The following is a 23828-nucleotide window of genomic DNA, read 5'->3' on the forward strand; positions in this document are numbered from 1 at the left end:
TATTCTCATAGTGCTCTGTGCCCGGGGGTTTCGAGCAGAGGTTAGACAATCCCTCAGATATTTACCAGAGACCCACTGCTTATCATCCCGCCGCTCTCCCCACCCAGCGTCGGGGCCACGCTCTGGATAAGCGTCCTTAAGGCTTTCGGAGCAAAGCAAAAGCCCCAGACACCGATAAAATAACGGCATCACCAGCACGTGAAACCGACCTCTCCCGCAGCACACCCCCTGCCGGGACCCGGCAGGCCGGGCCCGCCCCCACCCCCGCCGCTGGCTGCCCGGGAGGGCCCCGCATCCTGCCCTGCAGCTCCTGCAGTGCCGGGCCCGGCCAGGCCCCGTCCCCCCATCTCCGCGGCCGAGCCCCGAGCCCGCCCCTCCCCCACCCCGGGCTGCGCGGGGGAAACGGTTCGGTTTCCTGGCTTCTCCCCGGTCCGCTCCTCGTGACCCAATCAGCGCGCAGCCCCTTCCGCCCGCCTCCCCCGGCATGGGCCAATGAGCGGGCGCGGTGCGTCTCCGCCAATCGCAGCGCGGCCGTTGGCGGGGGAGAAGGGGGGAACCCCTCAGGCCGCCCCCGCCCCGCGCCCCCTCACGGGCCGCCGCCGCCGCCTCCCCCCGCCGCCCTCCCGCGCACTCACCGGGGCGGCCGGCGCCGCGACCTCCGCCTCCTCCGCCCGGCGGCCGCGCTGCCTCCGGCCCGGTTGGCGGGAGGCGGGAAGGAGGGGGAGGGGGGCGGCCGGAGCACAGCGAGCGCCCAGCGGCCGAGAAACAAGATGGCGGTGGCTCCGTGAGGCGGCGGCGCGGGGCCCCACCCCTTTCCCCGGGCGGCCGCACTGCGCAGGCGCATGACCCGCGACTGATCTCGCGAGAGCTGCGCCGGGCAGGGGCGGGGCGGGCCGCGGCCGGCGCGGGTGAGGCCGCAGCGGGCGGGGGGTCCGGGCAGGCCGCAGCGGTGGCCTGGGCTTCGGCGTGAGGGACCCGCGGCTGCCGGCCTGTGCCTCGGGGCTGCGCCAGGCCTCGGGGTGCGGCAGGGGCTGGCCCAGGTCTTCCCCGGCCTAGGCCTGTGCGGGCCCGGGCGCCAGCGGGGCCTGTGGGGGCAGGCGTGGGGCAGTGCCCTGGGCAGGGGGCCCGCTGCCTCGCTCCCGGGGTCTCCCCTGAGGTGTTGAAGGAAGCCGTCGCTGTTGCTTATTGCCTCTGAAGCCCTGGCTCTCCCCCGACAGCCCCCTGCAGCACGGGGATCATAGCCCGAGGGCTCTCCCAGGACCCCTGGGGTGACGGGTCAGAGCTCTGCATCCCACAGCCCTCGGTGGAGGAGCTGCTCCTCTTTTTAGCCTGTTGGCTCATCCAGGGAGGGTTCCAGCACAGCCTGTCATGGCCCTGAGAGCTGTCCAAATTAAACCTCAGTGAGCTGTCCAACACTCTTCACACAGGCCTCTGATCTATCATCACAGGATAACTTTTCTGCTACTATCCTACCCGAGCTGGAGCTGATTCAAGCAAAAGTCTGTGCTGCAGTTCAGCCAGCTATCTCATTTCCCAGGGACTGCTTTTCTGGCTCAGGGACATGTTACACTGAGGCGTGACTCATGCTGCTCCAGTATTTTTCCCATGAAAAAGTGCATCCTGAAAAGTGACTCCCATCTTTGCCTCCTTATTGTCTTCCTGGTGCCCAAATCGTTTGCATTCAGTTTACAACTAGAAAAAGGATTTGCCTGACAGGTGCTTTAAATGTGATTTGAGAAGGGAAAGGAAGGTTGGGCCCTGTGTGGCTACTGCACTTCCCCTCGCCCTTTCCATGGAGTTTCCAAAATTGGTGATGGCTGCTGGTGAAGTTTCTGATACAACGTTTTGCTGTGCAGGCTCTGCACCCTGTGCAAGAGAGGAGAAAATCCCTTCTGCGTCCTGTAAACACAGCGAGTTCAGATCAGTTCTTTCTGTTGTGTGACATTTGCCCAAATGTAGGAAATGGGACAAATTTCTGCATACACTGTGGTTTCAGAGCTTGGCTGCCCTGAAGACTGTTGGCACTGAAGTGGGAGATATCTTGCAGCAAATTCCTGCAGTTTTATTGAAAGTCTTGCAACTTGGTGATCTCAGGACACTTGCAAGGCAGCCAAGAGAAATAAAAGTCATGCTACAGTTGGTTGGGTTTGGTTTGTTTTTTTTAATTCTTACAATTTCTGAGCTAGCTTCCTTTTGTTGTAACGTTCAAGGGTGATGATACGTGATGGTATATGGCCCCTCTTCAAAATGACTCATTTATAAATCAATTAGCCGGCACTGCTGCTGACTTTACTGCCAGGCACAGCTGTCAAACCAGCCAGCTGTTTTTCCTGCCAGGGACCAGGCCCCACTCAAGGGGTTTCTGCACAATACTCTGCTCCTCCTCCAGCTGAATCCTTTTGTGTGCCGTCGCGCTGCGCCCGTGATGCTCCGTTTCCTCCCCACCTGCTCTGTCAGCAGCAATGGATGCATTGTCTGGAGCCGCTCAGCTTCCTCAAGAAGGATCGCAGCCATCTGCAAACACAGAGGTCTCTGTGTCAGCCTGAAACACGTAGAAGCCAAGACAAACAAGAAAGAAAGAGGGGGGGGAAAAAAAAAGAAAAAGCTCTTTTCCACTCTTTGCTTTGTTGGTGCTTGCATAGATTTGTTCGTGGTTTGTCAAGTTGGTATTTAACCAACATCTGCTACCTTCTCAGCCAATTCCCTCCTGTGCCGGCAGTGGGACCCCGAGGAGCTGTGCTGCACTGCCTGCACCCCAGGGCCAGCTTTTGGAAAGGCTGAATTTGTTTGACACTTAGGAAGATTGTTTCTTAGAGCAGAGGTGACGCGCCTGGCCCTTCTCAGCTCAGCCCCCTGCCGTCCCTTGGGACTCCCATTACATCAGTCCTCTGGACTCATCCCAAATAAGCTGTTGCTTTGAGGCATAGAAAAGAAAAACCTGGATATAAATTATGCATGGACATGGACACACTGCCTTGTAGATTTGAGGGAAAAAAAAAAAAGAAAGAGGCAGTTTAGGGCCAGATTTTGGGTCCCGTTAATCCTGCAGGCCACCCTGTTGTGCCACATCTTTGTTCACACCTGATGCCAGGCTACAAACCAAGCTCCTAACCCAGCTCACAACTGCCACATCCCACCCGGTACATCTCCCAGTTGGGGACCATCTATATGATATTTAAGTATGTTTAAGTTCAGAGTATATGCCTGTACACATATTTTTGAAGACCCTGTAGAAAACATTGTCTTCTGCATTGAAAGAAAACCCCAGAAGGATAATTTGACATGAGAGAGATGATGATTTGGGTGCTGCCAAAGGATTCCTTGGGGGACCAAAAGACCTGAAGGACAATCTAGTGTCAGCCCCAGTGCTGTGAGTCATCAGCAACTTTTATACTCTAGTAGTTCGAGGTCTAAGCTCAGCTCCCAGAACAGCAAGGCGCTTTTACCTTTTCTGGCCCCAAATAACTGTCATGCTCTTCCTAGTTCTCCCAGCCCTCCATCCCCAGTGCAGAGATGACAGAAATGGGTAAAAAAACCCCAGGGTTATGAAATCTAGAAACCTTATGAGCTGCAGATGAGCCACTCTGAGCCGAGATGCTCAGCCCAGCTCTAACTGGGGACCCCATTCCCAGGTGAGTGCTTTCACCTTGCCAGCAGTGGGGAGAGGATGCAGCTCCCAGCTCAGAGCTGGGATTTGGTTCAGCTTGCTTGGTCCCGCTGCAGGAAAGTGGGTTTCCCGGTGCCTGCAGCATCCCAAGGAGTAGCAGATGGTGTGTTAGTGCCTCTTGCCTGGCTGGTGCCCAGCACAGATCAACCATGCTAGCTTTCCCAGCAGGATACTGGTGAGCACACATGACCCGATTGCTCCTTGCAGAACAGCGAAAGGAGATTTTACAGCATCTCAGCGTAGCTCCTTCTGCGAGAAGTGGGACATGGTGCAGGAACGAGAGAGCAAGCTGCAGAGCTGACACAGCACCGACAACCTCCCTGAGCCCCAGCAGCAACGTGCTCATCAATCTCCATGGGCAAAGGCCCCAGTGGTGCCAAGGGGACAAGCCCCTCGGCCCACCCGGGGTTGACCCCACAGCCTGGCTCTCTGGACAAGGACTAGCACCTGCCCAGGGCAGCATTATTTTGGAGAAGCCTCTGCAAAACACGCTGGGTCTATCTAGTCCCCAGCCCCAGGGCAGCTCCAGTCTCCCAGCATTTCTGCCCCTTCTTTGTGTTTTCTGTTGCCCATTACATCCACCTCTTGCCAGCACGAGCAGCAGCCATGCTACGGGCAGATGCCTGCCCAGCAGAGGCAGGGTAACGGCAGCACATGACACCCACGGGTTTTGCAAAATCCCAGGGCCACCCCTGCAGGGACAGCATGGTTTGGGGTGCCTACAGTGGCAGGGCTTGCAAAACCTCTTCCACGCTTTCCCTTAACCCAGAGCCAGCACGCTCATCCCTGTGCTGCATGCTGCCAATAGCCCCTGCAGTACCATAAAGTCAAGCTCCACGAATCCTCTTACGTGGGCTTTACCGGAGTAATCGCATTAAACCACCCCCTTTTCACTGGTGCAAAAACAAAATGTAAAGGAGACGGTGGTGAAGAGCCAGCAAACCAGAGAGCTGAGCTCCTTAACGAATTAAGAGACATCAGAGATAGGAGAGCCCTGATGGGATCCCAGTGCAAGACCAAGCCCAGGGCTTTTGTCCATCCCGCTCTGGGGAAGCGCTTCTCGGGGGACTTACCACAGGGGCTGTCAGTGTCACACACCCCTGGTCTCAAATGTGCAGGAACGAGCCATGGAGTCCCTGCCAGCGGGAGGTCAGCGAGGGATCCCAGAGCAACCTGCCAAGGGAAGCAGAAAACCGGAGCAGGTCAGAAAGTTTCCTACTAATCAAACTGAAAACTTTGTCATTATTATTTTATTATTGTCATGAAATGCCATGTTTTATCATTGAAATGTGGCAGTTGAAAAAAAAAGTTAGCAGAGGCTTTTCACTGCTGAGACACGTGTTTTCACTATCTCTTTCCCCAAAACAATGTGTTCCCAGGACTGACACTTTCCCCCGAAAGCTTGAAGTTTGCTTTGATGAAATAGCCTTCCCTACCGAGATATTTTCAGCTAGTTTTTCTAACTATTACTCATAAAGGCCCCCTCCAGACAACCTCTCTCCCTCCCTGAGTTTGTTTATATGCTTTGAATTCTGTTAGGAAACCATCTCCTTACTTCAGCGATGTTTTATCCAAGTTTCCATATTTAGTTCTTTCAGCTATTCCTGCTCCTTAACCAGCTTTCCCGCAGCAACACCGGGACCCGCCACATCCCCGCTCTCCCCAGCATCCCCTTCCCCTCCAGCACCCACCGCAGGGGGAAATTTTTCCCCATCCTCCCTGCACTGATGGATGCCCATTGAGCATCGTACCCACCAGCCCACCCCAGGGATGCGGTCCCAAATTGCACCCAGACTCTGACCCGAGTACGAGGAACCTGGTGGAGGCTTTACCCCTGAGGGCTGGGTGGTTCCCTGCAGCCCAGGGTGCTGCCAGTGGCTCGGGGACCCCCAGCACTGCAAAGATGGGGAGCCCACCCACTGGGAAATCCAAGCCCAGTGCTATTTTAGGGAGGGACAGAGTTAAAGTCGGTGAAGGAGGGTTTCCTCCTGGCACGTGGCTCCATGTCAGCTGCGGTGCTCAGCCTGCAGAGGCAACGCAGGGAAAGCACTAGAGGAATTTAACATGAGTAAAAAGAGACGCTGCTTAGAGGAAAATTAGTGTTTGCATTCAGGGAGCCAAGGTGAGTCCAAGGGCAGTGCAGGAACCAGGGCTGCCTCTCCATTCAAACTTTCTCCTTCAGCAAGAACCAGGGCACAAGAAGTGCCCCCTCAGTCCTCGTTCCCCCTGGGAGGGCCACGTTTGCACCCGCCACCGAAAGGGATCATAGCCGGGAGGTTTACGTGTTCCCGAAGGAGCAGGCACCGCGGCCACCCAGGCTGAGCAGGGACCGGCTGGCAGCGCTTCAGGTCTGGCTGGAGGCTCCCGCAGTCCTGTGGGCAGCTCCGGGGGTCCGGCTGATGGGTGGGGGTTCCGGCTGGTGGCTTTTGGGGCCCGGCTGATGGGCATAGGGTCCAACTGGTGGCTTTTGGGGCCCAGCTGATGGGCGTAGGGTCCAACTGGTGGCTTTTGGGGCCCGGCTGATGGGCGTAGGGTCCAACTGGTGGCTTTTGGGGCCCGGCTGATGGGTGTAGGGTCCAACTGGTGGCTTTTGGGGCCCGGCTGATGGGTGGAGGCTTTTGGGGTCCGGCTGATGGGTGTAGGGTCCAACTGGAGGATTTTGGGGCCCGGCTGATGGGCGTAGGGTCCAACTGGAGGATTTTGGGGCCCGGCTGATGGGCGTAGGGTCCAACTGGAGGATTTTGGGGCCCGGCTGATGGGCGTAGGGTCCAACTGGTGGCTTTTGGGGCCCGGCTGATGGGCGTAGGGTCCAACTGGTGGCTTTTGGGGCCCGGCTGATGGGCGTAGGGTCCAACTGGTGGCTTTTGGGGTCCGGCTGATGGGCGTAGGGTCCAACTGGTGGCTTTTGGGGTCCGGCTGATGGGTGTAGGGTCCAACTGGTGGCTTTTGGGGCCCGGCTGATGGGTGTAGGGTCCAACTGGTGGCTTTTGGGGTCCGGCTGATGGGTGTAGGGTCCAACTGGTGGCTTTTGGGGTCCGGCTGATGGGTGTAGGGTCCAACTGGAGGATTTTGGGGTCGGGCTGATGGGTGTAGGGTCCAACTGGAGGATTTTGGGGTCCGGCTGATGGGTGTAGGGTCCAACTGGAGGATTTTGGGGTCCCGCTGATGAGTGTAGGGTCCAACTGGAGGCTTTTGGGGGCCAGCTGATGGGTGTAGGGTCCGGCTGGAATATCTTTGGGTTCAGCTGATGGTTGTAGGGTCCGGCTGGAGGCTCCTGGGGTCTAGTTGATGGGTGTAGGGCGTGGCTGGAATCTCTTTGGGTTCAATTGATGGTTATAAGGTCCAACTGGTGGCTTTTGGGGTCCAGTTGATGGGTGTAGGGTCCAGCTGGTGGCTTTTGGGGTCCAGCTGATGGGTGTAGGGTCCAGCTGGTGGCTTTTGGGGTCCAGCTGATGGGTGTAGGGTCCAGCTGGTGGTTTTTGTGGTCCAGCTGATGCGTGTAGGGTCCAGCTGGCTGGTGTCGGGTGCAGCCAGCAGCCCCTAGAATCCAGTTGCTGGGTGTAAGCTCTGGCCGGTGGCTGTTGGGGTCCAGCTGGCCGCTCTCAGCGTGCAGCCGCTAGGAGCGGGACGCAGCCGGCACCTCTCGGGGGGCCCCGGTGGGACCCTCGGGGGGATGCCGGCCCCTCTCCGCCGCAGCCCAGGCCGTCGGGGCCGGGCCCGGGGCTCCCCCGCCCGCCGCTCCCAGCAGCCCGCCGGGGCCGAGGGGAGGAGCGGGCACGGGCGGCGGCGGCGGCGGCAGCGGCGGTGAGTGCCCGCGGCGGCGGCGCGGGTGGGGCGCTCCCGGGCCACCGGGGCGGCGACCGCCTCGGTCCCCGCGGCCAGCGGCGGGGCCGCACCTGCCTCGGAGCATCCCCCGGCCGGCGGCAGGTGGGGGGGGGCAGCGATTTTGGGGGTTGGCCGTCGCGGATGCGGTGCTGGGAAGGAGCGGGATGGGCGCTCCGGTAGCCCCGGGGAGGGCAGAGGGAGGAAGGAAGGGTCCCGACCCCCGGTGGGACAGCCTTGCTGCTCCCCCCGCACCCCACGGCTGCCTACGAGGTGTGCCTGGCACCCTGAAAACATACCCCAGGCTCCAAGCCGTGACGTGGACACCCCGAAAATGTCGCTGCACCGAAAGCGTGGGTGCTGCGGCCACGCTCGCCCCGTCCCCAGGGGGTCCCCAGCCGGGCGCTGCCGGAGCCGGTGTACCGGAGCCCTCCGCAGCTCGGGGCGATGGGCAGCGTTTCCCAGCCAGCGGCTGGGGAACGGGAGTGCTTTCCCGTGCCATCCATCATCCCCGCTGAAAGCCCGTTGACGTCAACCCCGTCCCGTGCACGCTGGTCCCCACCGCCGGGCAAACGGGGGTAGGGACCGGTGAAAGCCGGGGGTCGGGACCGGTGAAAGCCGGGGGTCCTGCCTCGGGAGGGCTTGCCTCAGGGCGTCATCCTTGAACCCAGCAGCCCACGTAACGCCGGCGCTCACCTCTCCCCGGGCTTCCCAGCGTCTCCAGCCTGCGCTTCGTACATTGCTTTGACTCTGCTCAATCCAGAGACCCTTCTGTGCTCTGTGGTGTTTCAGGCAGGTGCTGTGGCTGGTTCTGTAGGGAAATCTGTTAAAGAACTGGTAAGAAAGTGAAATAATGCCCCAGGATGGGCAAAGGCCCCTGCGCTGCTCCCTGCTTACTTTAACTCAGGTTACAGCGAGTGGGGAGAAGCCTGAGGGCAGCGTGGGCATTGCTTATTCCCCACAGCAGAGAAGCACCCAAATGCGCATGGCCCTGGCCAGCCACCACGTCTACTGAACTGCTGAGGAGCAGTGGCCACCCTGCACCTCAAAATGGTCCCGAGGGCCCCCACGTGGGGAGGCAAAGTTGCCCTCCCCAGGAGGTGGTGGCTGTGCCGGGCTCTGCGATGGCCAGTGCCCACTCCGGGGGGTCTGGGAAGCATAGTGAGGGGTCTTTCAAGGCTGAGCAAAACAATTAGCTCTGGGCTGAATTGCATCACTTGGTGCACAGGAAACATCCCGCGGGGCTTTGCTGCTTATTTCATTAGTGTGCTGAGAGCAGGAGCCTGCGGATCCCCTTAGGCCAGCAGCATGGGAACGGGCCTTGCTGCCAGGCACAGCAGCCTGGGGTCATCCCACTGCTGTGGGACGAGGGGCCACCTGCCCAAACCAGCCCTGGCATGGCTGACTGCATCGCACGGCCGCTTCCCCCAGCAGTCAAGTGACTGCTCCCACACTTCTCACCTCCAGCCCCGGTTTAGACGTGTGCCCATTTCTTTCTACATCAACACCTCTTGAAAGCCAGCCCTTTTGCTGTGCTTACACATCTCTCCTGAAGAGCAATGTACCTCCTCTGACATCCCTTTGCGAGGGCACGCTCCTGCTGCCTCCCACGTCCCAGCGCTCCACTCCGCAGGCATGGCACTGCTGGGCTCTCGCTTCGTCCCTGTCCTCGCAGCACTGGTCGCAATGGTCTTTGTGGGATACAGACAAAGGATGAGATTGTGGCACTGGGGAAAAATCCCCACCAGCTTCCCCCACACACCCCAGGTCTGTCCTCCTGCAGCTTCTCCTGCCCCTGGAGCTCAGCTGAGTCAGCCCGTGTGGACTGGGCATTCCATGGGCTCATGCCTGCTCTCGCTGCCGCACAGCCCTACGGGAAGCATCACATTGACGCAAGATGCAGTTTAAGGTTATGAAAATACCTAATTTTCCTGCTTATTAAAACCCAAGCCACACGGCACCATCTCCTTGCATCCATTTCGATGCACTTAAAATGTTTTGTCACAGCATCTCAAATAGCAGGGAAACAGGCTTATTTGATAATTATTTTGAAGAGATGTAGCACAGCACTGACAGCCTGACACTGACACACCGTGCCCGCTGCCTGCCAGGTTCAGGGGCTCCCCATCTGCCTTGGGATGCTGTGTTCAGCCGCGGAGGGATCATGGTAAGAGCCTCCCTGGGCTCCTTGTCCTTACTGCAGACAAAGCGGCTCTTGGACCTGGAGGTCTCTCAGCTTGCAAATAGCAAATTGCACCTATTTTAGTTGTTGGGTGGTGGGGTGATGCAAAAGCGTTTGGCCTCTGGGCACACTCATGCGTTGTCCCTCTCCCCACCCAAGGCATGTGGGCTCCAGTGAGCAGTGCCTTGCTGGGAGCAGCTGTTCCAGTGCCCCACTGGCTTGTCCCCCGGCTCTGCTGGGGACATGGGTGCTGGTGCCAGTCCCAGGAGAGCTGCCCTGGCTTCCCACATCAGATCAGGCACAGACCGTGGCAGAGTGATGGGTGTTTGCCATGGGCAGTGCCAGGCTCCCGCCGTCTCTTGGCATCACTTTGGCTGACAGAAGTCTTCCCATGGCAAGCAGGTTTTCTGCTGATCCCTGAAGAAGCTTTGCTATAATAGTGCAGCCTTAGCATTTAAAAAGCAACTTTTTCTGCAAACAAGCCTGCTTACCCCCTGGCTCCTGCTGCGCTCCGGAGCAAGCTGGGACCCATGGGCTGGATGCTGTCAGGGGGCCACATTCACCATCCTGCTGCTGGACACAGAGCTGGAGGGGCCACAGGGTGGGTTTGGTCACCCATCCTGGGGCTGTGGGGTTGATGGCTTGGTCCTGGGGAGCCCAACATGGGGCTGTATCATTGTGTGGCTCTGCTGTGGGCAGGCTTAAGTGACACGGGGCAGAATGTGGTCAGTACTTTGATTTGAACCCAAGAGGACTTTAGAGCTCTTGGCCCATGTGGGATACAGAGTCCCTGAAAGGTAAAGCAGCATTTGCTAATGCAGAAAGGGGAGGGAAAGGGGGTGTTGTTGGGTGCTGGCCGCCAGTGGAAGGAAATCAGATGTTCTCTGCAAGAAGAGGAGCGCTAGTAGGAGCAGCAGAAAGCCAGAGCTGATAGCAGTCCTTCCCCTGGAGGAAGCAGCTCCATGAAATATTGATGGGATTCACACACAGCAGACGAGCTGTGTGAGCTGCATTGCAGAACTCGAAGCTGTGCAGCTGGGAAGGCAGCAGCTGCTGGGTAGGAAAAGCTCCTTTCCACAGCCCTTCCATGCTGGTGGAGATTGGTACCAACCCTGGCCCTGTCGTGGTGGTGCAGACCCTCAGTGCTCAAGCACCAGGCAAAGGTTTGGGGTCTGGGTGCCAGCGATGCCATCCCCAACCCATCCCTGGGGACACCAAAGGCCCTGGGCTGGTTTCGGACATCCCTGCTGTCTCCCCATGGAAGTGCCTCAGTTTTGGGGGCCACATGGCTGCAGCATCATGGTACCCAAGGTGGCTGCTGGCAGCGGCCACGTGCCTGCTCACGCATGTCCCCAGTGAGGTCCTGCTCCCTCCCAAGCTGCCTCGCATGACCAAAACCAGCACCAGGGTGCAGCCAACGCGGTGGCACTGAGCTCTGCCCTGCGGGAGCCTGGTCCAGGCAGCATGTCTGCAGGATGAGACCAGACCATCAGGGATGCCCTGGTGCTTGCCGCAGTGCCACGAGCCCTCGTCTGCCGGGCAGCTAACCCAGCAGGCTGGGCTTGGTAGGATCTGGCTGTCCCCCAGCCGCAGTCCCGCCGAGTGGCTTTTGCTCCTCTGATTCTTTTATGTTGCCTAGGAAACGATAAGATTCAGCACAGATCTGATTTAACTGAGCAGCAGACGTCATGCAGGGACATGGGGGAAAGGGACGGTGTGGTCAGGGCGCTGGCCCTGGGATCCTGGCATCTCAGAGGGGGCTTAGCCCAAGATCTGGCCACCAGGCAGGGGCAGACACGGGTGCCCCCAGCTCCCGCAGCCGTCCCCCCACCCAGTGAAAGATGAATGCGAGGAGGGTGCTGGAAGATGTCGTGTTCCTGCCTGTTCCTCTTGGAGATACTCTGTTCCCTGTCCCGGTGCTCCTGGATGGATCCCATCTGCCAGCAGCGCCACTTCTGCTGGGGCTGCGGCACCAGCCTGGCTGGAGGTGACACATGGTTTGTGAAGGGGATGGCGAGTAAATTTCCATGGCCGAGGTAATGGCATTTGGTCAGAGCCAGGACTGAGGAAGACACACGCTCCGGCATGGGACAGTCAGTTCCGTGTCACTGCTGCACTGGGGACCCCACGCAGGGCTGCAGCTCCAGTTCTCTCTTGCTCTGGATCCCAGCGGTGCTCCCAGCCCGTCCCCATGCACGGGAGCAGCACGGCAGCAGGGAGAGGAGCACCTGCACCAGAAGTGCTGTTCAGACCTGAGCCACTGCCAGGCTTGAGGAATACCATCCCACTGCTTATCCCATAAGACTGCGATGCATTGCTTGGGTTGCTGGAAGAGCTGGTCTCCGTGAAGCCATCACTCAGCCCTTGGGGATGTCCTGAGGCCACAACACTGGCCACTGTCACCACATCTGGGCAGGGGACCGAGCTCTTCACCCACAAAACTACCACCAGCACTTCCCATCCAGATGGAAAACCTCTGGCTCTGCAGACAGACCGGGCTGCACGGTCTCCTTGGCAAAGCCCCGCACGCCAGGGCACTGCTCTGCCATCCCTCCCAGAGAGCAGCTCCGATGCTGGATGGGGTGGGTGAGCAGCTTTGGTGTTTTGTCCTCCTGCTCCCACCCAGATGCAGGCACCTGCATTTTGGAGAATCACCTGGACTGGAACAACACGGCAGGAGCATGCCATGGGATTTGCCCCATGGCCCTCCTCTTCTTCCTTCCAGGCACAAGCTTGCTAAACCTCACTCGTGCAGCAGCCAGGCCTTTTTCCCGGTGCATGGGAAGGGGCTGGCATGAGCTGGAGCATCCTCATACAGCATCCCTCAGCACAGCCCTGGCTCAGCCCCATCCAAACTTCTCTAAGCTCCACTTTTCCTACAAATGGAGCACATTTGGAATCATTCTTTAATTTCAAGGTTTCTGTTTCCCGTGGAGATTGTGCAGGAGGATTAATGCTGTGCCTGCAGCAAGTTTCAGCCAGACTATAACTTCCATACCCTGCCCGAGCCATGAGATGCTTAACTCCAGTAGCTGGAGTTAACTTGCAAGTTCTCAGCTCATGTGCACTGAATTATACCTCTTGCTGGGCAATTAAATTTATATAAGCCTATCAAACCTGAAGCAATTAATTAGAATTAAGTACTTTTAGGGGAAATATGTCCTTGCCTTATTTCCTAATAAAAGGAGGAATATGTGCTTGCAAGCTGTGCTGCTGTGGCTTGCCCCAGAACATTGTGCCTTGCTCAGGACTGGCAGGGCCTCATAGCGGCAGCTCTAGCAAGTTTCCTTTCCCCCAAACCGCTGATTTTAGGGCCTACCTGCTCCAGATGTCAGCAGCATTTCAGTGCTTCCCCTCCAGGCTGGAAGCAACCCCACTGCAGGGGGCCAGGGACTGCAGGGGCACCCAGGAGCAAGAGGACCTGTGGCCCCACTGCCAGGGCTTTCCAACCTAGGAAATTCCCTAGGGATACCCACACTGAGGTCTTTGAGGGAGCAGATGGTCCCTAAAATCCCTCTGCCTCTTTCCCCACAAAGGCAGCATCCCAGCCAGCCCCACCATGCTCATTTATCACCACCCTCCTCTTTTCACCTGTGTCAGGGACCCATCCCCACCTGTGTGGGGTCCCTCCTGGGCTCCTCCCTCCTTCCCCAGAGCCTTTGCCAAAGCACCCGATTTTTTCCATCAATATTTTGCCCCTCATTTCTATTTCGGTGGGATATTTGAGGCCAGCGCTCCCTCAAAGCCCCAGACAGTCCCTTGCTACGTGCAGACCCTGGCACTGTCTGGTCACTGGGATGCACCAGCCGTGGGGCTGTAGAGCCCCATCTGCTCCCTGGGGTCACCTGCAACCCCAACCTTCCGTGCCGCCTTGCATCCCGCTTTTCCCCGATCTATCGTCCCCCGGCAGACCCGTGACACCCGGCTGGGGGGATCCAGCAGGATCATCAGGCACCCAAAGCCTGGCAGAGGGATGCCCCCAGCATCACTGAGGTGCATCCCACCGTGCTGGACCGCTCTGCCCCTGCTTGGGGCTGGGAGGAGAACTGGGTCAGCGATGTAACCATGGAGATGCTGAAGGAGATGCTGAAGCAGCGTCGGCACAGCCCCACTCTCCAGAGCCCTTTAAAGATTAACCAGACCCGTCACCCTCCATCTCCAGCCGGGGATGGGGCTGGGGGGCTGAGCCTTCTCGGCGGGCAGAGCGGGGTGGGCGCTGCCCAGTCCTCCTCCACCTGCACAGGACGGTAAGATACCTCCGTCTCCTCTTTTCCTTTGGGGTGCCATGTGCGGGGAGGGCAGGGCTCAGCCCAGGCAGCCGTAGCAGAGATCGAAATGCAACAGGGAAGCTGTTTTCTTGCTGGTGGTGCTTGTCTGCGTGTTGTGCATCAGCATCAGGGGCTGGCTGCGTGTCCACCAAGCAGCGGAGCAGCCGGGGGGATGCTACAGCCATGACACCTCTCCCAGCTGCTCAGCCGGTGCCCGCTGGCTCCGTGCATCCCGCAGCCATCCCAGCCCGGTGGCAAAACGGGGCTGGCTTGCTGGAGAACTTCTCGGCACTCGCGGTGGTTGTTGTCGTTGCAGTGTGACAGCGGTAAGCGCTGGTGGGGGCTGCGGGCGCTGCCCCCCACCCCACGGCTCGGGGACGTGCTTCCATGGCAGGGAAGGAGGGGGCTTGCATGCGATCCAGCCGCTGCTGGAGTGTCGCGGTTGTTTGCTCTGGGAATCCAGGTGTTTTGCAGTATAGAAAATAGATGAAATGCAGAGTGGGAGGTGCAGGGAAACCTGGTGCCATTCCCTGAATCCCCCACCCACTGCTGGGGAACGGGAGCTGGGGGCAGAGGCAGCATCAGGGCCGTCTGTGCCTGCCGAGGATGCTGTCGTGGTGTTGAGGCCGCCTCGGCTGTGGGAGCTGTGGGCTCTGGTGCTTGGGCACGCTCTCCGGCCAAGCTGCTCTCAGCAGCGAGCGCTGGGCACCTCCCTGATTGCCCTGTTTGGCACCCGCTCTCCACAGAGGCCAGAAGCAGATTGTGAAAAGGGATAAGGGGTGAAATTACAGGCAGGGTAAAGAAAATCCTTCCTTTGGGCTGAGGAGCGTGCGCTCCGCTTCTTTTGCGGTGGATTATCTTTATGTGTGTTGCATTGGAAATGATCCCATTAGCGCGGTGCTCTCCTGATCTAATTTGCTTCCACCAGAGCCGGGTGCTCTCTGGGTGACTGAAGCATCGAGCGGGGAAAACAGCAGCCAGGAGCCTGGTGTGTTTTCCCGGCTGTACAAATAACGGGGCTCGGCTGTGGCACAGCTTTTCTTGCCCGTAACGCTGTGTAGAGAGGCCCGAGCTGGGTGCTGTGCCCAGCTGAGCCCTCGTGCAAAGGGATGTGTGTTTGTTTAGGCACAGTCTAACGTCAGGTTTGCAGGTGGGGAAACTGAGGCATGGGGAACGGGAGCGGCGTGCAACAGAGGGGGCCTTGGGGAAGTGGTTGGGGAGGCGGTTGGGATCCATTACTTGTGGCAGGCGCTTCCTAAAAGAAAACCTGGCCCCTGCAAGCAGCTGCAGCGGGTTTGGAGCTTGGAGGGTGCCTGGAGAGTGGCAAGTGGCGTTCAGAAAATGCTCATCCCTAAGGTCCCAAAGGATCCCAAAGCTCGGCACCGACCCCACTCTCGAGCAGATGCCAGTATAGGACAAGTGCTGCTGGCTGCTCTCGCCTGTCTCAGCTTGTGAATTTGGCATCATTTGTCACCGGCACATGGCTCTGCCGGGGTGGCTCTGGAGCCGGTGCTCACCCCATGCCCACAGCTTTATCCAAGGGGCTTGGGCCTTCGTGCAACTGTTTGTTCAGCAGCAAAGGCGAAAAAATCCCTTGTGCATGTGTGTGCACGAGGGGAAGCATGTGCTACGGTCGTGCTGCACCCCAAATGTTGCTGAATGCACGTGGCCATGCCGGGGTCCTGCGCAGGGATGAGCGTGGCTGGGTGTGAGGAGTGGGGGTGAAAGCAGTGGGTCACCACCACACGCTCGCCCGAGGGAGCCAGGGGCAGAGCAGGGGAGGAAAACACCAGCCAGAAGGGAAACATGGGACGGCTGCTGCTCTCTGGGAGCTCATTAATGATATTAATGACTAATCACCCACTTGCCCCTGTTTGCATCCCTTCTGTAATTGATAAATCAATTCAGTTCAGCAGCGCTGGAGCCAAGCCCGTGGCTCCTGTTGGGTCCCAGGCCAACTGTGTCCCTGCAAAACTCCCTCCCCTGATGGCAACAGGCAGCAGAAGCCCCCCCCTTGCCCCACTCCCCTCTTCCCAGCCATAACTTATCCTCTACTTTTGCAGCCATCTCTCTCCCTTGAAAGAGAAATATTTTTCCAGGCGCTGCCTCCATCCATTATCATAAAGTGGCTTCACTTGGCCTGGAGTTAATAATTCACCTTTCCTTGGAAGATGGATGCTCCCATCCCGCTGGAGTTTAAATATTCATGGGGAAGGGAAGGCAGCAACCGCTGTGCTGTGCGGGAGGTCTGGCAGCCACATCACAGCCTCTGCCACCAGCAAGCACCCCGGTCCCCAGCACCCTGGCACCCTGGCACCCTGGTCCCTGGCACCCCGGCACCCCGGGAACCTCAGCACATCTGCAGGATCCCTCTGAGCACCGTCTGCTGCCAAGGCTTCGTGGTGGACCCCAGCAGCAGCCCGGTGTGGTTTGGTGGGCCGGGGCAGGATCCGGCCCCCGTGGCAGTCAGCTATCTCAGGGTGGAGCAGAGGCACACGTGGAGCAGCACGTAGGGATGCTGCAGCCTCTCGGAGGAGGAGACCCACGGGAGGAACTTTGCTGGTTGTAATTTTGGACACCTTCAGCAGGGGTGGATGGGGCCGTACCTAAGCCTTGGGGTCCCCTTCTCCCAAGCCAGGCAGGTTGGGGACACACAGAGCCCTCTGCCCACCGGTGGGTCTCTCTCAGAGCTCGGGCTGGCAGGGCCCACGCCATGACTCAGCTGCACGGGGGTCCTGCACCCCTTCTCTCACCGCAGCCTGTGCCAACTCCTGCCCACACTGGTGGGGAAAAATGGTCCCGATGGGTTGTGCCGCCCGAATTTCATGGTTTATAAGTGCCTTGGGGGACTGTCCATCCCTGTGGGGCTGCTCTGGGTGTGGCTGCAGTGCCGTGGCCAGTGGCACTGCCCAGCGTGGCTGGCCTTGACGCATCCCCTGCCTCCCCCCTGCAGCTGATCCCACCCAGCAGAGCCGGGGCCGGCGAGCGCGTGAGCGGCTGACCATGTTCAACGGGGATGCCAGCTCCTCGGCGGCCAGGAATGTCGTCCGTAGCTCCAGCATCAGCGGTGAGATGTACAACATCGAGAAGAGTGCGCGGGGCAGCGCCGACTCTGTCACCATCACTGCCAGCAAGAAGAGGCGCTCCAGCCTGGGTGCGAAGATGGTGGCCATCGTGGGATTGTCCCAGTGGAGCAAGAGCACGCTGCAGCTCAACCAGACCGGTGAGCCCCCCCGGTGCTGCCAGCCCCCCCAGCTCACCCCTTTGCTTTTAGGAGAGGTGCACGCTCCCGGCTGCCCAAAGCAATGCTCTAGCCACCCGTGTCTGATGAAAACACCTACAAAAGCCCATTGTCAATACCCCCCCACCCCCACCCCGGCACACTGGTGCTTCTCCAGGTGCCAAAACCATTTGCAGACCAGAGGTGGGGACATTGCTGGAGCTCTGCCTGCCTGGGGGGTCTGCCCTCGGTGTGTCTCCCCCCGAAGTAACGGCCAGTCCTGGCTGCAGAGCTGCGGGCACGGAGGGAACTTGGAGAAAGGACTTGTCAAACGGTCTGGCTCTGGGAAATATTTAAATGCTTAAAATAGCTTTTTAAAGGGCGGGGGAAGCAAAAAGCTCATTTTAGTGCAGGCTTTTTCTCTAGTTATTGCTTTTTTATTCTAGTTCACGTTGGCATTTTGTGATTTGGGAAAAGTTAATTTGGAGCCCTCCAGCCCTGTGCATCTGAGGTGTTTCTGAAGGGGCGTAATTATCCCCAAAAGCCAAGCAAAAAGTGCCGGAGCCAGGCAGAACCACACCTGGGGATGGCAGGATCAGGACCCTCCTGGCTGCCAATGCAGCATCCATGCCGGGGCGGGGGGCTGCCAGGCTCGAGGGAATGCTTCCACTGAGGCAGCCCTGAATTAGCAGGACAAACCTGACTCCCCAGGAGCATCCGTGGCGCGGTGCTGACACACACATGCTCACGTGGCCGGAGCAGGGCTGCCGGTGATGCCAGGGCTGCCAGTGATGCCAGGGCTGCTGGTGATGCCAGGGGTGGATGCTCATGCCACACTCCTCCTTCTGCCATCTGCCCCCACCTGGGACACGTGGCGGTGGGGATGGTGTAACTGCGTGGAGAAAGGGAGACATCAGTCCATGTTGGGGCTGTGCCCACTTGTGGCACTGGGGGTGCCTGTCCCCTGTGGTGTGGGAACATTGGTATGTGTCGACAGTGCCCTGGGGATTTTGGAGGCTGGGATGTGGCTCTGCAGCAGCATGGGCCAGGCAGTGGGCTGGGATGGTGTCAGCATTTGTGAGCTGAGTCTTGCAGGTCTCAGCATGTGGGAGACGGCTGAAGGTGCAGGTGGGGCTCTCAGCCATGCAAGGGCATGATGGCATCAGTGCTGAGCGAGGGCTGCAGGGGGCTGGGGCTGGGACACAGGGCAGGGGTGCGGGCATCCCATGGCTCTCCAGCACAGTGTGTGTGGCACTGGGATACGTGCCCGTGCAGGGTCCTGCAGGGCTCCATCCCCAGGGAAAGGTTGCCCGATGAATAACGTACCGAAGGAAGGCAGGGAGCAGCACGTGGGAAGGCTCTGGCCATGCACAGCGCCCTGGCTCTTCTGTCTGGTTTGGTGCCTGTCCCATGGGAGGGTCTGGGGGCAGCGAGCGCTTCCCAGGCTCACCCCCTGTCTCGTCTTCCAGAGGGGGGCCCCAAAAAGCTGCGCAGCAACATCCGGAGGAGCACGGAGACCGGCATTGCGGTGGAGATGAGGACCAGGGTCACCCGGCAAGGCAGCCGGGAGTCCACCGATGGCAGCACCAACAGCAACAGCTCTGACGGCACGTAAGGCACCGTGGTGGGACGGGAGCTGGGGCTGGGCACCTTCCGCATGCTCCCGGGGGATCTCCCTTGAGACCCGGCAGCCCGATGCTCCATAAAAGCCCTTTGCTGTCTCTGTTCTCCCCGGCACAGGTTCATCTTCCCCACGACCCGGCTGGGTGCCGAGAGCCAATTCAGCGACTTTCTCGACGGGCTGGGGCCAGGCCAGCTGGTGGGGCGGCAGACACTGGCCACCCCACCGATGGGTGAGTGCCCGGGGAGCTGGGTGCCATCTCCAGCCCCACAGAGCGAGCGCTGTGCGTGCCTGGCGTGGGGCTGGGCACTGCGGAAGGATGCTCCAGCCAGAGGGAAGGGGCTGTGGGGTGGAAGGGGGCTGCGTGCTCCTCCCCAGGGCACTGGCTTCGGGCGGCAGGCTCCATCCTGCCAGTGTCCCTTGTGCTGAGCACGTGCCGGCTCGGTGCACGGTTTGCAGATGCTCTGGCCTTCCCCTGCTGCTCCCGCTGCCGCCTGCGCGATGGGAGGGAATGTCCCGTGCAGGGCTTGGGGCAGGACACCCGTGGGGGGAAGCAGCAGCTCTGCCTTTTCCCGAGGCCTCTCCTGCCCCTCTGCTGTGCACCAGCTCCTCCCAGCATCCCGCTGAGAGACGAGACCCAACAAAACGGCGTTTTGGTCCGGTTTTCCCTTTTAAATCCAAAATGCCTTTAGAAAATCATGCTTTTTTCCAGCCAGCAGCAGCGTGTCCGCAGCTGTGCCCAGGGCACACCAAGGTGATTGCCTGGTGTCCCGCTAAGGGGCCGGAGCTGCCGGCAATGGGGAGAGCTGCCCCAGGGGGGGACACAGGAACCAGGGCCCCCCAGTTCCTGCAGCACAGGGACCCACTGGCCCCACATAAGCTCCCGGTAGGAGGGAAGGGAAGGGGAAAGGGGGCAGTTGGACCCCTCTGGGTTTGCCCATCTGTCCTGGGAGGGGACACCACCCGCTCCCCCTGGGGCGAGGTCCTGCCATGCCGAATCCCTATGGATCCTGCCATCCCCCCCCCCCATGGCATCAGCTTGTTCCTTGCACAGCCCCCAGCATTGGCCCCCGTTTGCTGTTGAAATGCCAAGTGTGTTTTGAGAACATCCAGGTTTGTTTCGCTTCTATTAAACCCCGCTGGGATGTCAGGTGGCCCCTTCCCCCCGCCCCCCACTCCCCCCCCGGGGCCACAAGGCCACAAGTGACAGGGACCCACCGGCCAAGGGACATAGGTACGTAGGAGCAGGACAGCGTAAGTGCGAGAACAGCTTCACACCAAGCTCCAGAGGTGCCCCGCCACGTTTTCTCCCTCTGCAGGGAGTGGGGGAGACCCTGGTGAAGCACCCCAGGGAGATGGGGCTGGTGGGTGCTGGCCCTGGTGGGGTGCTCAGCCACTGACCTCCTGCCCCAGCCTCTCCTGCTCTTGTCAGGGTCTCGCCTGTCACCCCCCGGCTGAGGGCATCGCCTGACCAAGGCACAGCCCCGGTTAATCCCAGCCCCTTTTCCCATCACGAGGGAAAAAATCCTCCTGCAAGGGTGCTGTGGGATGGAGCTGGCAGGGAGGAGGAAGGTTCTCACCTGGTTCTCTCCTCGCTGCTCAGATCCAGATGCCTCCACATCACCTTGGCTTTGTCCTTCCTCTAAAGTCCCAATAAATCACGCACCAGGTGGCAGGATGCTCAGTGTGCTGGGCGAGCGTGGGGAGCAGGCAGCAGCGTGGGAGTGCCGGGGCTGCCAGCCCTGGAGGTGACATCTCCCACCTGCTTTTTGGCAGCACCAAAAGGGAGAGCTGGTGAGGATGCAGGGCTGCGGCCACCCCTGGGGGGAGGTGGCTGTCAGGGAGGGTGCTGAGCACGTCTCATCCCTCATCTAGGTGATGTCCATGTCGGCATGGCTGACCGGAACGGGCAGCTGGAGGTGGAGGTGATCCAGGCGAGGGGACTTATTCCAAAGATGGGCTCCAAGTCCATCCCTGGTAGGTGGCTGGGGAGGGAGGGGGCTGGGGATGGAGGGGGAGCGATGGGGCCAGGCGCCGTGCTGGGACTGTCACAGGAGCCTGCTCCAAGTGCTTCTCACCCGTTTCCCAACGCAGCCACCTATGTGAAAGTTTACCTGTTGGAAAACGGCATCTGCCTGGCCAAGAAGAAGACCAAGGTGGTGAAGAAAACCTGCGACCCGTCGTACCAGCAGCCTCTGCTCTTTGAGGAGAGCCCCCAGGGCAAAGTCCTGCAGGTGACACACTCCCCGCACGAATATCTGGGGACAGGGAGGGATTAGGGGAGCATGGACAGGGCACCGAGACGCAGCATCCTCACTGCTGTCCCTCAGACCGCAGGCTCCCTACCCCAATGGTGGCAAGGTCCTTCTGGCCAGGCACGCTGGGTTCGCCGAGTTTTCCCCAAAACTCCCACCTGGAGAGCGGGGCAGCTCCCCTAACGCCTTCTCTGCCCTGCAGGTGATTGTCTGGGGAGATTACGGGCGCATGGACCATAAGTGCTTCATGGGGATGGCCCAGATCATCCTGGAGGAGCTCGATCTCTCCAGCGCAGTCACGGGCTGGTACAAACTCTTCCCCACCTCCTCGCTGGCCGACTCCAGCATCGGACCTCTAACGCGCCGCCTCTCCCAGTCCTCCCTGGAGAGCTCCACCAGTCCCTCCTGCCCGTAGGCAGTGGGTCAGTGGGAGAGGCTGGGAGGGGAAAGGAGACGTCCTGACCTACCAAAACTGTTAGTGGATAGCTGTAAATATCCTGTCTTTCCCCCACCCCCTCCCTTTTTTTTATTTTTTATTTTTTTTTTAAATCTCCTTCCCAAAACAAACCTGCTCTCCACGCTCCTCCCCAAGCACGCATCCCGGTGCGCAGAGGGGGATGTCAGAGAGGGAGCGAGGGCCGTGTGTTTTGAGGCAGGGGGAAGGAGAAGCAAAAAAACCCCACCACCCCACAACCCACCCCCCTCCCCATGAGGCAGACCGAGGGCTGCGAATGCCGACCGATCCCGAGACTGTTACCGCACCTCGTCCCAGCACCCCGTCGGAAAGGAATCGAAGCGACGCGTTTCTCTCCTGACCACCCGGTGAGAGCATCTCGGTCCGATTCATGCAGCGCCGCTGCCAGCAGTGTGTCGACGAGGTTTCTTTTCCTTTGATTTCATTTCCTTGCCTCTGAGGAAACGGTAGCTTTTTCAAAGAAAAAAAAACAAAAAACAAACCTCAGAAAAAATCCAACTCAGCACTATTATATTTTTTTTTTTCCGAGGAATGTAGCATCTTCTATTATGTAGCTTGCCACGTGCTAACAACACACTCACTCTCTGCAATATCGAAGAGACTCCGGATTGTCCGGAAACATCTGCCAGTCACTTCCCATTTGTTCGTTTTCTGAACTGAGCAAGCACTTCTGGTGGCCATTTTTCTCTCTTTTTTTTTTTTTTTTTTTTTTTTTTTTTTCCGGTAGCATGTAGCCTGTGACCAGTGACATTGCCAAAGCAAGAGAGAACAGAAAAAGGCATACTCACCTCACCCACGCATACGCTGGTCTTATCCTCGTGTTTCACCACTGACCGTGGTCTTGCACGGCCAAAGCAAGACCCAAAATACAAACTCTGTGATGCCTCACGTGAAAATTCAAGTCAGGAGAAGGTGACCTGACGGAGCAGGAATACCGTGATGCTGGTTGATCATCTGCCTTCCAGCCCCTTCCTCCCACCAGGGCCAGCTCAAGGGTTGGGATGCTCTCCTCGGGTCTGGGATGCTCTCCTCGATACCTGAATTTCAAGTAGGAGCAGAGGGTTTGCCAGACCCCGCGGCAGGACGCGCCTTTCTCCAACTCTCGACTTGTTGGTACGCTACAGGGGAACATCTCAAAAGCATCTTCTGCTGATCTGGAATTCGGGTGACTGAGAGGTTGCGAACAAAGGACTAGATGCTTTGAATTTATTATCAGGATGAGTGTTTTGGGATTTTTGTTTGTATGTTTTGTTTGTTTGTTTTTAAAGCAGCATTTTGGTTCCCTCCGAGGGACCAGTTCTTGTAGCAAAACCGAGAATCACGGAAGCTTTTTTTGAAGGTGCCTAATGAAATTTGCTGAAAATACTCAGGGGAGACACCACTAGAAACTCTGGTTTCTTCATAAAATATACTTAACTAAATGACTGTCCTGAAGGATCATTTTCCAAAAGAGAGGAAAAAAAAAAAAACAAAACCAAAACCAAACCAACACACCAAAAGATGAGCAGTCTTGAGACTGGAAGAGGACAAAAGGTTAATGGGGAATTTTTACCAACCAGATGGCTCTGACCTTCAGTCTTTAACAGAAATCAACCCACAGCACAGTTGGGATTTTTTTTACTATTATTTATTGGCAAAGCAGAGAATTTCCCAATGCACAGAGCACAACAAAACCAACCTGTGATTCTCCTGGGATGCCAGGAAGGAGGAACCAGCTCAAACCTGTTGCCACAACGGAACAAAACCAACTGCAAAGGAAAATGTTGCGATGAAGCCGTCCCCTCCCCAAACCCAACCCCGGGGTGGGGGTCAGCAAAACTCCACCACTTGGCAGCAGGTTCACCCGACGTTGCCACAATTTTGGCGATGTTGTGTCAAGGCATTTGAGCTGCTGTTGTGGACTTTGGATCTTTACCAAATCCGAATCACAGCAGATCTCTCAGAAGAGAGCAGGCTGGCTGCTGCTGACGGGGGGATGGAGAGGGGTCTCCTTCAGGACCCCAACTCCCGCCTTGTACAGGATTAAATCCTTGTCTCCTAAAGCAGCAAGTGCTCATGTGAGCGATATGTGCCGATTTCCAAGGATGTGCTGAACGGCGACGTACAGGACTGTGGGATGCGCTAACAGTCTCAAGTGGTTTGAGGAAGCAAACTCGGTGCCCTGACTACTGGAACGGGAATAAACAATGGTTTGAACATGATGTTCCTTCCAGAGCACGAAGCAGTTATATGAGGACAACGATGTCTGGATGAGGCTAAACTTTCTCTGCCCCGGCGTGCCAGATTATTGAATATGCGTGAGGAAAGGCATCTTAAGT

At 58.5% G+C, this 23828-nt stretch overlaps 2 protein-coding genes across 4 annotated transcripts in view; one reads left to right on the forward strand and one right to left on the reverse strand.

Annotated features, from left to right (window-relative positions):
* NFYC (nuclear transcription factor Y subunit gamma) overlaps positions 1-809 on the reverse strand; it is a 37209-nt gene extending 36400 nt beyond the window's left edge. For all 3 annotated transcript variants that reach the window (XM_056332100.1, XM_056332105.1, XM_056332103.1), the window contains exon 1: positions 636-809. The gene's annotated coding sequence lies outside the window, so the exon portion shown is untranslated. The remainder of the gene's footprint in view (positions 1-635) is intronic.
* A 14778-nt stretch (positions 810-15587) lies between these two features.
* Positions 15588-21450, forward strand: RIMS3 (regulating synaptic membrane exocytosis 3). The gene is made up of 6 exons (XM_056332112.1): positions 15588-17162; positions 18629-18770; positions 18900-19012; positions 20656-20757; positions 20875-21014; positions 21238-21450. The coding sequence occupies exons 1-6, from the start codon at positions 16943-16945 to the stop codon at positions 21448-21450; spliced, it is 930 nt and encodes a 309-aa protein (XP_056188087.1). The 5' UTR covers positions 15588-16942.
* The last annotated feature ends 2378 nt before the right edge of the window (positions 21451-23828 follow it).

The sequence above is a fragment of the Falco biarmicus genome, chromosome 3 (assembly GCF_023638135.1).
Source record: "Falco biarmicus isolate bFalBia1 chromosome 3, bFalBia1.pri, whole genome shotgun sequence".
NCBI lineage: Eukaryota > Metazoa > Chordata > Aves > Falconiformes > Falconidae > Falco > Falco biarmicus.

Bases quoted from the DNA above. Each gene is read 5' to 3' on its own strand.
- RIMS3 (XM_056332112.1), top strand. From the start codon at position 16,943: ATGTTCAACGGGGATGCCAGCTCCTCGGCGGCCAGGAATGTCGTCCGT. The intron at 17,163-18,628 runs GTGAGCCCCCCC...CTCGTCTTCCAG, and splicing joins GCTGCAGCTCAACCAGACCG to AGGGGGGCCCCAAAAAGCTG. The intron at 21,015-21,237 runs GTGACACACTCC...TCTGCCCTGCAG, and splicing joins CCCAGGGCAAAGTCCTGCAG to GTGATTGTCTGGGGAGATTA.